Source organism: Rhinoderma darwinii, chromosome 2 (assembly GCF_050947455.1).
Source record: "Rhinoderma darwinii isolate aRhiDar2 chromosome 2, aRhiDar2.hap1, whole genome shotgun sequence".
NCBI lineage: Eukaryota > Metazoa > Chordata > Amphibia > Anura > Rhinodermatidae > Rhinoderma > Rhinoderma darwinii.
In genome coordinates this window covers 277,495,569-277,510,282 of record NC_134688.1, presented here as the reverse complement: position 1 = coordinate 277,510,282, position 14,714 = coordinate 277,495,569, and the positions used below count along the sequence as shown (strand labels likewise).

Here is a 14,714-nt window from a genome sequence, read left to right as displayed (position 1 = left end):
TTAAAGGGGTCACCATTTGGTTGCTGGAGGAGCAACTTGCACCTGGTTGTACTAGACCTCTTGAACCTTCATCACAACATTCAGAATTATCCTTCACTTTTAAGCCGGCGTGTTTTATGTTTAACAATTTGCAATTTCAAATATTTACACTTTGATGGTGTATTTTTCCATTGATTAATGTAAAATTTAAAAAAAACTAATTTAACACCTTCCCGCAGTTGGACGTGACTGAACATCCATTTTAGCGGTGCCTTCCCTGTGCCTGCACTTTCCGCTGCAGATGTCGGCTGTAATATACAGCCGACATCCCGCTGCAACGGCCGAGAGCGAAGTTATCTCTGATTCCGGCTGTTTAATAACTTAGATGGAGTGGTCAATAGTGACCGCGCCATCTAGGTGGTTAGGGTAAGTTTGTGTGGCGCTGATGAGATGCTATGGCAGCCGGAGGTCTAACAGAAGCCCTGAGGCCATCCATAGTTGTATGCCTATTAGTCCGTACTTAATAGATATTAAGTATACCAAAGCATTATATTAGTGATCAAAGAATAGCAATATGAAGTCCCCAAGTTGGACTAAAAAAAGAAATTAAGCAAAGTTTCATAAAGTTAATTCAAAAAAGTTCTAGTGATCAATGTGGATCCCAGTGGTGAGACCCTCAGCGATCAGACAATTTTCACTTATCCCGTGGATAGGTGATCACTGTTTATTCTGGGAATACCCCTTCAATATCTTATAGGCAAGTGATGCAACAGATCCCACATGACCATGAATAAAGTCTTATTTTTATAATTATCATACACAGCTAGTGCTACATTGGCAGCACAACATCCATAAGAAATAATAATAGTGCAAGTGACAGTCGCTGGACTTATTGAATGGGACTTTCATTCTCGTGGTTGCACGTGGCTTTACTATTTTTCCTATGTTGCAACTTGTAGCTGTCATTTGCAGCAGTTGGCATCTCCTCTAATTGTAAACTCGGATGTTTACCTACATTTTCGATCAATAGAATATTTTACCACACAAAATACTTGTTAGTATTACATCACTATGCAATGATCTTTCCATAGAAATAGAAAAGACTGGCACTAAGTGTGGTATAGGTTTAACTATAACAATTAAAGGGGAAGTCCAGAAAAAAATGATTTCCTGACTTGTCTTAGAAAAATGTTAGTAGCTCAGGTTAATGGCGTCTATGAGCTTAGACCACCACTGATTAGTCCAAACCACTCCGGCACCACTCAGGGATGTCCCATTCAGTCTAAAAATGATTGCCAGTCCAAGCTCACAGAATCCATAGATGGAGCTCAACACACATTTTTTTTGTCAAAATGTCCCATGATATTGCATATTTTATCATACTGAATGGTCTATGGTTATAAAGAAATTTAACCCCTTCCCGCCGCAGCCCTTTTTCAGATTTTCATTTTCGTTTTTTCCTCCCCAACTTCCAAAAGCCATAATGTCTTTATTTTTCCGTCGATATAGTACTATGAGGGCTTGAATTTTGCGGGACGAGTTGTAGTTTTTCGTAGCACCATTTATTTTGCCATATAATGTACTAGGAAACGGGAAAAAAATTATTTGTGGGGTAAAAAATGAAAAAAACAGCGATTCCTCCATTTTTTTTGCGCGCCGTTTTTACGGAATTCACTGTGCAATTAAAACAACATGTCAACTTTATTCTGTGGGTCAATACGACTACGGCGATACCAAATATATATTTAGTTTTTTCTATATTTTACTACTTTTACAAGTAAAAACCTAAGTGTAAAAAAGAAAATGTATTTTGTGTCGCCAAATTCCGAGAGCCATAAGTTTTTTTTATTTTTCCGTCGATTTAAGTGGTATGAGGGCTTATTTTTTGCGGGATAAGCTGTAGTTTTTAATAATACCATCTTGATGTAAATGCGTTGGTTTGATCACTTTTTATTTCATTTTTTTGTGGGAGATTAGGTGACCAAAAAATAGACATTCTGGCGTTTACAATTTTTTTTTACGGCGTTCACCGTTCAAGTTAAATAATGATATATTGTAATAGTTCAGACTTTTACGGACGCGGCGATACCAATTATGTTTTTTTTTTTACTATGCTCTAGGGGGAAAATGGGAAAAGGTTTTTTTTTTTAACTTTTAATATATATATTTTTTTTTTACACAAACTCATTTTTTACTTTCTTTATTAGTCCCCCTAGGGGACTTCAACCAGCGATCGTTAGATCGCTTGCACGATATACTGCAATACCAATGTATTGCAGTATATCGTGATTCTGACAGGCAACTACTAAGCCCTTAATAGGTGTACAAAGATGGCGAACCAGGAGGTCTTCATTAGGCCCCCAGGCAGTCGTAGCAACCATCGCTCCTCACCCTGCGATTGCATTGCCGGGGGCGCAATGAGCTGTTAGAGGGGGTCGCCCCCCTCTTTCTAACTATTTAAATGCTGCGGTCGTTGTTGACCGCGGCATTTAATGAGTTAAACTAGCGGGATCGCGCTCGAGCACGATGCCGCTAGTTACTCTGAAGTGTCGGCTGTAACAAACAGCCGACAACGGCATCGTATGAAGCGGGTTCACTCTGTGAGCCCGCTCCATACTTCCCCTACCCGACTTTGGCGTATGGATACGTCATATGTCGGGAAGGGGTTAAAGAATAAAGTTAGGCGCTGATTCCACGCTTAAATCCTGCCAGAATCCTCCCTTCTTTCGGCTGTTAACAGAGCACAGTGATAATTTTAGATTTATTGAAGTTTATTGACCAAGATGTAAATTCCTTTTGTAGAATACGTTTAGATTTTTTGTGTATTGTTGGAAAACCCCTTTAATACTGTAATATGAAATCTAGTCTTATCTAGCACTTTTATGCCTGAACCCAAATGGATTGAACCTTTACCGGTCATGAAATGTACTGTTTTAGGCCCCATGCACACGACTGTAATTTTCATCTGCAATTATGGAATATAATACTGATCCATTCATTTTTTATTTTATTTAAATGCTTTATTTATACTTTTACAACAATACAAACACTACAAGGGTAAACTATAATAAACTTAAGGGCAATCACACAACCCAATCATACAACAGTCATCGATACAGTCTACTTGACTTATCCTAATCCCGGACAATGACTATCAAGAGTAGGATGTGACCGCTGTTTCAGGCATATTTAGCCATCTGGCACAGATTTTCTCAAACTTGTAAGGACAGTTCCTATAAATATACAACGTTTGGTACAAGGGCACATATTTATTAATAAGCTGGAGCCAATGTGCAATACTTGGAACCTCTGTTGCCTTCCACAACATGATAATGACTTTTCTGGCACAGAATAAAGAAAATCTTATAGCACCACCTCATTTATGATCCCTAGCAGACAAACTTGGGCGTCAAGTAGCCTAGGAAATTGAAAGTGATCATGAAGGAATGCAACGACTGCTGACCAAAAGGGCAAAATCTTAGGGCAGAGCCATACACCGTGAAAATACGAGCCAAAATCAGATTGACACTTAAACCATCTTAATCCATTAATTTCTATGGCCCACAAACACCTTCCCATATATTTACGAGAAGGTGTCCGGGCCATAGATATGATCCGCAAAAAATAGGACATGTCCTATGTTTTTTAATTTACGGACCGTGCTCCTATACTTTATAATGGGAGCACGGCCCGCTAATGCGGGTGAGTCCGCGGCTGTCTGTGTCCGTAATCACGGACTGTAAACACGGCTACGGACATGTGCAGGGGGCCTTAGTGGAACACCTAGTCCTAATTGTTCTTTAATATGGAGTATTTCATTTCCCATTGTCTTTCTCCTAACTGCTCTTTAAAGAGGCTCTGTCACCAGATTATAAGTGCTCTATCTCCTACATAATCTGATCGGCGCTGTAATGTAGATAACAGTTGTTTTTATTTTGAAAAACGGTCATTTTTGAGCAAGTTATAAACTATTTTAGATTTATGCTAATTCGTTTCTTAATGCCCAACTGGGCGTTTTTTTACTTTTGACCAAGTGGGGGCTGTAAAGCGAAATGTATGACGCTGACCAATCAGCGTCATACACTTCTCTCCATTCATGTCCATTTGTACTCACAGCACAGCGTGATCTCGCGAGATCACGCTGTGCTGTCACATACACCCACGTTAACTTTACTGAAGTGTCTTGAGAGTGAATAGACATCGCCTCCAGCCAGGACGCGATGTCTATTCACACTCCCGACACTTCGGTAAAGTTTGTGTGGGACTTAATCACAGCACAGCGTGATCTTGCAAGATCACGCTGTGAATGACAGAACAGCGTGAACTCGCGAGATCACACTGTGCTGTGTGAGTAAGTCCCACAAAAAGTTTACCGAAGTGTCGGGAGTGTGAATAGACATCGTGTCCTGGCTGGAGGCGATGTCTATTCACTCTATAATCTGGTGACAGAGCCTCTTTAAGGTTGTTTATGTGTGTAGTTTTATGGGCAAATTCACTCAAAACTAAATTGTCTCTCAAAATTGCACTAACCTTGGGTACACAATGGCTAATATCTGAAATGTAAAGTTGGTTGAGCACCATCTGCACTGTTTTTCTCTTATTTTTTTAAAAATATAATTAGTAATGGCAGTAACAGAATTGTCACCCTTATCAGTATACCCTGTCACAATGGGGTGTGCTGGAGAATTTACTTATGGTTGTACCCTTACCGATTCTTTTATAATTAAATGGCCACAGGTCTGGTGGTTGTGAAACATTAAAGAGACACTTTGGATAACCTCTTTTTTGTTAGAAGGTGTCGCAGTGATCAGCCGTAATTTGTGGTGGAATCCGGCAGGAATTTCCTTACAGTGTCACATCAGAGGAAATGAAGCATTACACGATTTGCATTGAAATTAATCGTCTGTCTCTGCTCTTTGTAGACACTGTGGCTAATCGATGAGGGTCCTAAATAAGAAACTGACTATATTAAAGGGGTATTTCCAACTCAAACATATATGGCATATCCACAGGAAATGCCAATATATGTATGATAGATGTTTGTCTCACCTCTTGAGAGCTGCACCTATGTGGAGAACGGGCAGCATCACCAGCATCGATCATACATTTATGGCATGTCTTGCGGATATGCCAGAAATGTATATGTTGGGAATACCCTTTAAATCAGAACTTGTATACAAAAATGTGTTTTCTTATGTAGACCATCCCTTTAAGATGACCACTGCTTTTTATCGCAGGACCCGTGGGGGCGCAGCCCTTTTTTGTGGTGCCCAGACGGCCTGGATATGGCACCATGGGGAAGCCTATCAAACTGCTGGCCAACTGCTTTCAAGTGGAGATCCCAAAGATTGACGTCTACCTCTATGAGGTGGACATTAAGCCAGACAAATGTCCACGCAGAGTTAACAGGTAAATGGTAATGTTTTTGGAATAGCATAACATAACATTTAAACCTCAGAATATTTTTTTGCTTTTTCCCCAGAGCTTGTTTTTTTTCCATGCGCATACAGTTTTTGTATAGTAACCTACAGATTTTATTTTTCACATTATTGGCAGAACTCTAGTGCGCTATCCATTAAATGGATAAAATTCTGGAACCCTTAGGCCCTGTTAACACTGAGTTTTTTGCAGGCAGAAAATTCTGCCTCAAAATTCCGCTGCGTTTTTTCGCCCGTGGCCATAGAGCGCTGCGGGCAAATAACACCGCAAATAATGCTTTCTCTTCCTCCCATTGATGTCAATGGGAGGTCAGAGACGTAAACGGCCGAAGATAGGGCACGTCGCTTCTTTTTCCCGCGAGCCGTTTTTTTTTTGGCGTGTTTTCCGACGCGGTTTCCGCATCAAAAAACGTGTAAAAAAAACTCTGTGTGAACAGGGCCTTAGACTTGAGAAAATGAAAACACCCATGCTTCTGTGGTAAAATATGAATTCTTTTTTTTGATGTTAAGACATTCTGATGATGACACTTATTGTTGTGATACCTGCCATGTGAAGTGTTGTTATGGGGTGCTTGTGTGGATACAATTAACCAAATACACCAAAATCGACATTCTAATTGACATTAATAGTAGTAGAAGATGAAAAGACATTATTTTATTTGGTTATTTAGATCAACATAACGTCCCCATGACAACACTCCACGTGACAGCGTGAAACAGGAAATGTTGTCATTAGAATCTCTTGATGCTTTGGACAATTATATCTCAGTGTTGATACTAACAAACCTTTTTATACAAACGGGGTCTTTTGTATTTGTCTTCTGGTAGGCATCTTTTAAATACGTTTTGGGGGAGATTTATCAAAACTGGTGCAAAGGAAAAGTGGAGTAGTTACCCATGGCAACCAATCAGATTCCACCTCTCATTTTTTCAAAGGCCCTTTGGGAAATGAAGCAATGACCTGATTGTTTGCTATGGGCTACAATCCACTTTTCTTTGCACTAGTTTTGACAAATCTCTTTCTTTTGTATTGAAAATCTCCCTCTTACCTGGATGTTTTAAAATGTTTTTGATCATTTATAGCGTACGTTACAGACATATAAGCTGATGTATTCATACAGCTTGTGTCTCTGTGACTCTGGAACCTGTCGGCAGGTCCTCATCTAACTAGATTTGAGGAGGCCTGCGGATGATGTAGAAGGCGTCATCAAGCAAACATGGGCTGGACACTTGGGAGCTGTGGATACGCCCAATGGACTCTTCAGCCCTAATTAGCATACAGCACAGGAGTTTTTATAACTAGGGTATGCGGCACTACTGTGGACACATAGTCATGGGTTTAGAAAGAGGTTTAATGTGCTACAGCGTGGTGGGAACAGATTATAATGGTAAAACCTGCTGACAGGTTCCCTTTAAGAACACACAGCTGTAGACATTATACTGCAGTGCATATAAATAATGTCACTATTGCAAAGGTACCTTTCCTACTCCACTTGTGTTGGCCATCTTTATGTCTCGTGTACTTTCAGGATCAGCAGTAGATTTAGTTGGTCGGTACCATCGATTACAACGCAGGGCATTGTAGAGAGCATTAAGCAGGCATGAGCTCCCCAGTGACGGAGATACAAGCTGCATCGGCGGCATCGGCTGCACCGGAGATTGTTTTGATTTTAAAATAAATTCATATTCCATTTCATTGCACTCATTTTCTTTGTCTGTTAATTAAGAATTTGATTTCATTTTCCACTACATTATTTTGACTCTACTTTTTCACTAGGGAGGTTGTTGATTCCATGGTCCAGCATTTCAAAGTCACCATATTTGGTGACCGTCGACCAGTGTACGATGGCAAAAGAAGCCTGTACACCGCCAATCCACTGCCTGTAGCATCTACTGGGGTAAGTCCTGTTCTGTCATTGACCTGGGGTATTCTACTTTTGTCATACAAGTAGTTGGCCAGTGTTCTATGTTCACTAACAAGTCATCATCACATTGGATATTCACAAAATCCACATGAATTGGATTACTCGTTGTATGAAGAGGTTGTTACTGCACTATTGCCGTCTATGTAACACGGGATATACAAGTCAGACCAGTCTGAACACCTATTGACTCATTATTTTAATGATACGTCATGCATTAGCTGTCAGCTGGTGTCGATTTGCACTATAATTTACGCCAGTTTTCTGGCATAAATTATAGTCAATTTATTGGGCCGCGGTAACCCAACTCCTCTCAATAAGCCCCACCCACTTTTGTTTAGAAATCCCCTCCAATAAGTTTTGTTGACCCATATTGACGACATCGTCTGGCTGTTTCACTGGATGTCACAGCTAATTCGGTCTTGTATATTGATATTTTTTCAAATCTGGTTTACATCTTCTTGCAGAAATTAACTCTTCCAACACATTTACAACACACATTGGGATCTGGTCTAATTTCCAGTGTAAAAAAAATAAAATAAAAATTGATTAATGGCCAGGTTACATCCGGACAGACAGTTCTACATTGTAGAAAGGTTTTTAAAGGGCACTAAATTTACTTATGGTCTGTGTGCCATTTTTGGGCTTTAAAAATGAAAGGGTTTGGGTCTATTTAGTGTGTAAAAAGAATAGACCTCAAGTAGGTAATTTGTCTTTTTCGGTCATTTCATGTAACTTTTGATTCTCAAATCTTTTATTTATTTTTAGGTGGACTTGGATGTAACATTACCAGGGGAAGGAGGGAAAGATCGTCCCTTCAAGGTCTCCATAAAATTTGTCTCTAGGATAAGCTGGCACTTGCTGCATGAAGTACTTACTGGGAGGTCCCTTCCAGAGCCATTGGAACTGGACAAGCCAATAAGCACCAACCCTGTCCATGCTGTTGATGTAGTCTTACGGCATCTGCCATCCATGAAGTAGGTGGAGGATTGACCAGAAAGAGCGCCTACACCATTTTTTTTGTTACAATTAGTGTTATATTATAATATTATTTTTAATGGCAGTATTCAGTTAATATTACCTCTTATTTTTTTAGTTACCATTGAGCTATTTTCTGTGTTGAGTCAAATGAGTCTAAGGGGTGTGTCCATCCAGGAATGAGTCTGTGGTGTTCGACCAATTACATTCACTGTTGCTTAGCAGTGAATATGTCACATAACAGGCCAGTCAGCTGTCAACATGTAGAGCATGCGGCTAAAGTATGATTTGTAAAAGGGCCGCATAGAACCTCTCATGAGCAGCTATCCTCTAGATGAGATTCTGGTGGATCACAGTATGTTATATGCAGAAAAAATAACCCTCACACAGTGCTGAATATATTTATTATCCCATTCTACAGAGCTGCTAACTTTGTAGTCACTCTCCGCCCTGTCTAATAGAGTGGGGTCCAGAGAAGTAGACCCCACTCTGGGATGTCTATATAACATACTAGGGCATATACAGGGGTTGTCCTGATAGAAAATTAACACCTTCATGTTAGCTACTCAAAGCTGCCTTAAGGTTTTACCATAAAAGATTATTGTTTTTGCTTTTGTATAGGTAGCATATCTTGTTTTTGTTACTAATTACTATTTTTTATTTTAGGTACACCCCTGTAGGACGTTCCTTCTTCTCTGCTCCAGAAGGCTATGACCACCCTCTGGGAGGAGGAAGAGAAGTCTGGTTTGGATTTCATCAATCTGTCAGACCAGCCATGTGGAAAATGATGCTTAATATAGATGGTAAGAAACAGTGACATCATGTACCTTGCCACTTAGTTATGTGGTAGCTTTTATTAGACATCAATAAGTTTTGAGTACGGTTAGTACACAAGCAAAATATTTTTAAGGGTGCATTTATTCTATTGTACTTTTGGTAGGATCTCGAAAATATCAAGATTTTGCCTGAGCCTAGATGTGGGCATCTTTAGGGAGCATCAGGCATAAATATGACTTCTGTATCCCTTTGCCCTAGGAAATCACACAGGTAGCCCTCTGTAATACATCACCGCTCTATAACATCCAAGTATTCCTGGCCATAATCACAGGACTGTAGATTAATTTAAAGTTTAGCTCTGGAAATGTTCCATTATGTGTTTTACGCACGTGGCAGTTCTGTTCCAAATGTCATTTTACTGGCACAGCTTTAGAAAAGAAATGAAATATGTCTTGAGATGACTAACACTACAGTTTATCTTTGCAATATTTTTCATAAATGACAAACGGGCCATAAAAGACTTTCTGAGAATAGTAATTGTAAGGAAGTAAAATGTGTGCTGCTGAGGGGGGGGGGGGGGGGAGGAAGGAATGGGTCACTTTAGCAGTTTTTACAGAGACTATATGCAGACTCTACTTCTATGTGTGTTACGTGCGTTTCTCTGCCTCCGCACTCAGCCACCAGTCCCTGAGAGCAAAGTTGACAGTGTATATTTTATTTTCCACCTCCGAAATAATTTATAAGCAGGTAGATCCTTTTTACAGAGGTAATTCTTATTCTTTTTTGCCCCCTTGTTAAGTTATTGCAGCTATTTGTCCTAGTCCACGTGTGGCAGTGTGTTAATCCACGCAAAGCTCCTATTATGCCGATTTAGTTTTCTTTATTCGTGAGCTGCCCTATTGCCTGGAGTCAACAGGTTCAGTAAATCGCTGAGCTGTCAAAGCGCAAGGATAAAGAAAGGACCATGTATGAAGATCTACACCGTGTCATGGAACACAAGTATTAGGCATATTTTCCTGATTCTACAGTTTATATGAAAGGGTGGGGACACCTTAAAGCACATGTTTACCTTTGAACACCATTTCCAGTGAACTTAAAGGATTATTATATATAAAAAGTTGAGAAACTTTGTAAATATAATTTATTACTGGTCTTATTCTGATCTTGAGTAATAGCTTGTATAGTATTCCAGTGCTGCAGTGACAATATCACACGGCCCGTGGATAATGAGATTGCAGAGGATGGCGTGAACCCACTGTGTAACCAAGGGATTTGACGTGGGGCTAAACTGGGGAGTGGAGCCTAAGGCGATTCCAGGTATTCACCCTTTAGCCCCATATACAGGGATCTGCACTTCGCAATGGGCGACGTTAACAGTCATGGTACAAAATCAGCAGACAGAATTCCAGGTCAGGTATAGCATAAGTCGGGGCAGGCGGCAGATGGGCACTCACGTTTGGTTGAGCCAAATGTCAGGGCAGGTGGCAGAGGATCGTCACGGCTCACAAGCAAGTGGGCAGGCAGCAAGGATAGCCAAAGGTACAGGCAGAGGTCAATCAGAGGAAATCCAAACAAAGTATAACGCAAGGAATCACTAGATCACCTACGATGAAACTAATTGCCCAGCCAATGGAGCAGAGTGGGCGGAACCCCTTTATAGCCTGGGAAAGCTGGGTGGAATATTGCAGCAGTGCACAAGGCAGGAGATGAGTGTAGGAGGCTGTCAGAAGCAGAAACCCGAGGGTAGGAGCGGCGCCGGCCAGGAGGCAGAAGACGTCTGTAAATTGTAACTACATGGAGTTGGGCAGTGGCAGAGGCACAAAATTAGCTTCACAGTATAAATCTGCCACCATTCCCTGCTTGTTAAGTGTCTGTACATGGCTTTCTATTGTGATTGGCATACTGGGAAGTACAGTCTTTTCACCAGGCACTCTTCAGTAATCTGGTGAAAGAAAAGCTAACTCTCCCACTGCCTTGTAGAAGCTCAGAAGCTGTTAGCGGTGTATCTGACTGTTTCCAAAAACAACTAGCAGAAATATGAATGTAGATCTGGAATGTAATAGACTATAACTCAGGATCAGTACAAGATAAGTTTTCCAATGCATTTACAAAACTTTGTACAAACATTCTATTTATAAATAAATTAGAAAGTGGCGTTTAACCCCTTCAGGACCAAGCTCATTTTGGCCTTCATGACCAGCCCCATTTTTTCAAATCTGACGTCCGTTTATCTGGTAATAACTTTGGAATGCTTTTACCTATCCAAGCAATTCGGAGATTGTTTTCTCGTGACATATTGTACTTTATGTTAGTGGAAAAATTTGGTCGATAAATTTATTGCTTATTTGTGAAAAACACCAAAATTTAGAGTCAATTTGAAGAAATTATGATTTTTCTCATTTTACATGTATCTGCTTGGAAAACAGATAGTAATAACACACAAAATAGTTACTAATTAACATCACCCATATGTCTACTTTGTCTTTGCATTGTTTTTTGAACGGCCTTTTATTTTTCTAGGATGTTACAAGGCTTAGAACTTTAGCTGCAATTTCTCACTTTTTTAAGAAAATTTCAAAAGGCTATATTTTCAGGGACTAGCTCAGTTCTGAAGTGGCTTTGAGGGGCCCATATATTAGGAACCCCCATAAAACACCCCATTTTGAAAACTGCACCCCTCAAAGTATTCAAAACCGCATTCAGAAAGTGTTTTAACCCTTTAGGCGTTTCACAGGAATTGAAACAAAGTAAAAGTGAAATTTGCAAATTTCATTATTTTTTTTGCCAAAATTCATTTTTGATACATATTTTCCTGTTACACAGAAGGTTTTACCCGAGAAATGCATCTCAATATTTATTTCCAATATTCTTCAGTTTTTAGAAATACCCCACATGTGGCCCTAGTGTGGTAATGGACTGAAACATCGGCCTCAGAAACAAAGGAGCACCTAGTGGATTTTGTGGCCTTCTTTTTATTAGAATATATTTTAGGCTTCATGTCAGGTGCCAAAACAGTGGAAACTCCCCAAAAGTGACCCCATTTTTGAAACTACACCTCTCAGGCAATTTATCTAAGGGCATAGTTAGCATTTTGACCCCACAGGTTTTTTGTTAAATTTATTTGAATTCGTTTTTCCCAAAAAAGAAAAGGAGATTTCCATTCTCACTGACTTAGAATTTTCACATTTTTGCAAGGAGTAAAGGAGAAAAAGCAAATCAACATTTGTAAAGCAATTTCTCCCGATTACGGAAATACCTCATATGTGGTAATAAACTGCTGTTTGGCCCCACGGCAGTGGTCCGAATGGAAGGAGCGCCATTTGGATTTTGTACCTCAGATTTTGCTGAATTGGTTTCTGGGGGCCATGACACATTTGCAGAGACCCTGAAGTACCAGTACAGTAGAAATTCCCCAGGTGTGATCCCATTTTGGAGACTATACCCCTCAAATAATTAAGTGAGCATTTTGATCCCTCAGGTGTTTTATAAATTTTATTAGAATTGGGCCGTGAAAATGGAAAAATATATTTTTTTCAATGACATGTAAATTTAGCCAATAATTTTTCATTTCCACAAGGAATACAGGAGAAAAGACACCCCAACATTGTTTACACAAGTTCTCCTGAGTAGGGAAATACCCCATATGTGGTTGTAAACTGCTATTTGGACACACGGCAAGGGTCTAAAGGGAAAAAGCGCAATAGTTTTTGGAGTGGAGATTTTACAAAACAGTTTTTTGGCGCAATGTTGCATTGCGCTGAGGTACCAGTACAGTGAAAACTCCAGAGAAGTGACCCCATTTAGGAAACTACACCCCTCCAGGAATTAATCTAGAAGTGTAGTGAGCATTTTGACCCCAAAGGTTTTGCAGAAATTAGTACACAGTAGATGTTGTAGATTGAAAATTGCTATGATCCACAGAGATGCTAATTCAGTGCCCAATGTGTTGTGCTCAGATTGTGCCACTTTAGACAAACACACCATAAATTATTAAGCGGGTTCTCCAGAGTACGGTAATACCCCATATGTGGTCATAAACTTCTGTTTGGGAACACTGTCAGGCACAGAAGGACCGTCATTTGGCTTTTGGAGCGCAGATTTTGCTTGGTAGTAGTTTTGTTTGGGCTTTTACTCGTATTTCAGCTTATAATGTGAGGGTACATGTAAGCTGGGCGGAGTACATCAGGGTATATGTTAGCTGAGCAGAGTACATCAGGGTATATGTAAGCTGTGAGGAGTATATCCGCGTATATGTAAGCTGGGCTGAGTGCATCAGGGTATATGTAAGCTGGGCGGCGTACAGCAGGGTATATGTAAACTGGGCGGAGTACAGCAGGGTACGTGTTAGCAGTGCGGAGTACATCAGGGTACATGTAAGCTGCGCGGAGTATATCAGGGTACATGTAAGCTGTGCGGAGTACATCAGGGTACATGTAAGCTGTGCGGAGTACATCAGGGTATATGTAAGCTGTGCGGAGTACATCAGGGTATATGTAAGCTGTGCGGAGTACATCAGGGTATATGTAAGCTGTGCGGAGTACATCAGGGTATATGTAAGCTGTGCGGAGTACATCAGGGTATATGTAAGCTGTGCGGAGTACATCAGGGTATATGTAAGCTGTGCGGAGTACATCAGGGTATATGTAAGCTGTGCGGAGTACATCAGGGTATATGTAAGCTGTGCGGAGTACATCAGGGTATATGTAAGCTGTGCGGAGTACATCAGGGTATATGTAAGCTGTGCGGAGTACATCAGGGTATATGTAAGCTGGGTGGAGTACATCAGGGTACGTGTAAGCTGTGCGGAGTACATCAGGGTATATAAGCTGGACGGAGTACATCAGGGTATATGTAAGCTGTGCGGAGTACATCAGGGTACATGTAAGCTGTGCGGAGTACATCAGGGTACATGTAAGCTGTGCGGAGTACATCAGGGTATATGTAAGCTGTAAGGAGTACATCAGGGTATATGTAAGCTGTGCGGAGTACATCAGGGTATATGTAAGCTGTGCGGAGTACATCAGGGTATATGTAAGCTGTGCGGAGTACATCAAGGTATATATCAGCTGGGTGGAGTACATCAGGGTACGTGTAAGCTGGGCGGAGTACATCAGGGTACGTGTAAGCTGTGCGGAGTACATCAGGGTATATAAGCTGGACGGAGTACATCAGGGTATATGTAAGCTGTGCGGAGTACATCAGGGTACATGTAAGCTGTGCGGAGTACATCAGGGCATATGTAAGCTGTGCGGAGTACATCAGGGCATATGTAAGCTGTGCGGAGTACATCAGGGCATATGTAAGCTGGGCGGAGTACATCAGGGTATATGTAAGCTGTGCGGAGTACATCAGTGTATATGTAAGCTGTAAGGAGTACATCAGGGTATATGTAAACTGTGCGGAGTACATCAGGGTATATGTAAGCTGTGCGGAGTACATCAGGGCATATGTAAGCTGTGCGGAGTACATCAAGGTATATATCAGCTGGGTGGAGTACATCAGGGTATATGTAAGCTGTGGGGAGTACATCAGGGTATATGTAAGCTATGTGGAGTACATCAGGGTATATGTAATATGTGAGGAGTACATCAGGGTATATGTAAGCTGTGCGGAGTACATC

General features: G+C 40.7%; 1 protein-coding gene across 4 annotated transcripts in view; it reads left to right on the top strand.

The window, feature by feature from the left end:
• Window positions 1-5,219: 5,219 nt before the first annotated feature.
• Window positions 5,220-14,714, top strand: part of LOC142742991 (protein argonaute-3) — a 75,815-nt gene continuing 66,320 nt past the window's right edge. For all 4 annotated transcript variants that reach the window (XM_075853297.1, XM_075853296.1, XM_075853295.1 and 1 more), the window contains exons 1-4: window positions 5,220-5,388; window positions 7,195-7,315; window positions 8,108-8,316; window positions 8,984-9,120. In XM_075853297.1, coding sequence (XP_075709412.1) covers window positions 5,273-5,388; window positions 7,195-7,315; window positions 8,108-8,316; window positions 8,984-9,120 — 583 coding nt within the window. In that variant the 5' untranslated portion in view covers window positions 5,220-5,272. The remainder of the gene's footprint in view (window positions 5,389-7,194; window positions 7,316-8,107; window positions 8,317-8,983; window positions 9,121-14,714) is intronic.